General features: G+C 63.0%; 1 protein-coding gene across 1 annotated transcript in view; it reads left to right on the top strand.

Annotated features, from left to right (window-relative positions):
- The window catches only part of LOC104500600 (bone morphogenetic protein 1-like), a gene marked incomplete at its 5' end in the record, with an annotated part of 1,331 nt that extends 1,158 nt beyond the window's left edge, over positions 1 to 173 (top strand). The window contains 1 exon segment of the mRNA XM_010144267.1: positions 10 to 173. Within this exon segment, the coding sequence (XP_010142569.1) occupies positions 10 to 173 (164 nt within the window).
- Between the last annotated feature and the right edge of the window lie 27 nt (positions 174 to 200).

The raw sequence follows: 200 nt of genomic DNA, 5'->3' as shown, positions 1-200 counted from the left end.
TTGTCCCGCGGGGCTTAGCGCCCCTGTCCCCCCGGCAGCCCCCCGAGGAGGTCTACTCGGCTGGAGATTCGGTGATGATCCGCTTCCACTCGGATGACACCATCAACAAGAAGGGTTTCCACCTTCGCTACACCAGCACCAAGTTCCAGGACACACTGCACACCAGGAAATGAGCGGCCAGGGGGTCTCGGTCCTCCCCC

Source organism: Buceros rhinoceros, unplaced genomic scaffold, assembly GCF_000710305.1.
Source record: "Buceros rhinoceros silvestris isolate BGI_N320 unplaced genomic scaffold, ASM71030v1 scaffold39729, whole genome shotgun sequence".
NCBI classification, from domain to species: domain Eukaryota; kingdom Metazoa; phylum Chordata; class Aves; order Bucerotiformes; family Bucerotidae; genus Buceros; species Buceros rhinoceros.
Note: the sequence above shows the minus strand (reverse complement) of the source record. Positions and strands in the feature narration are given on the sequence as shown.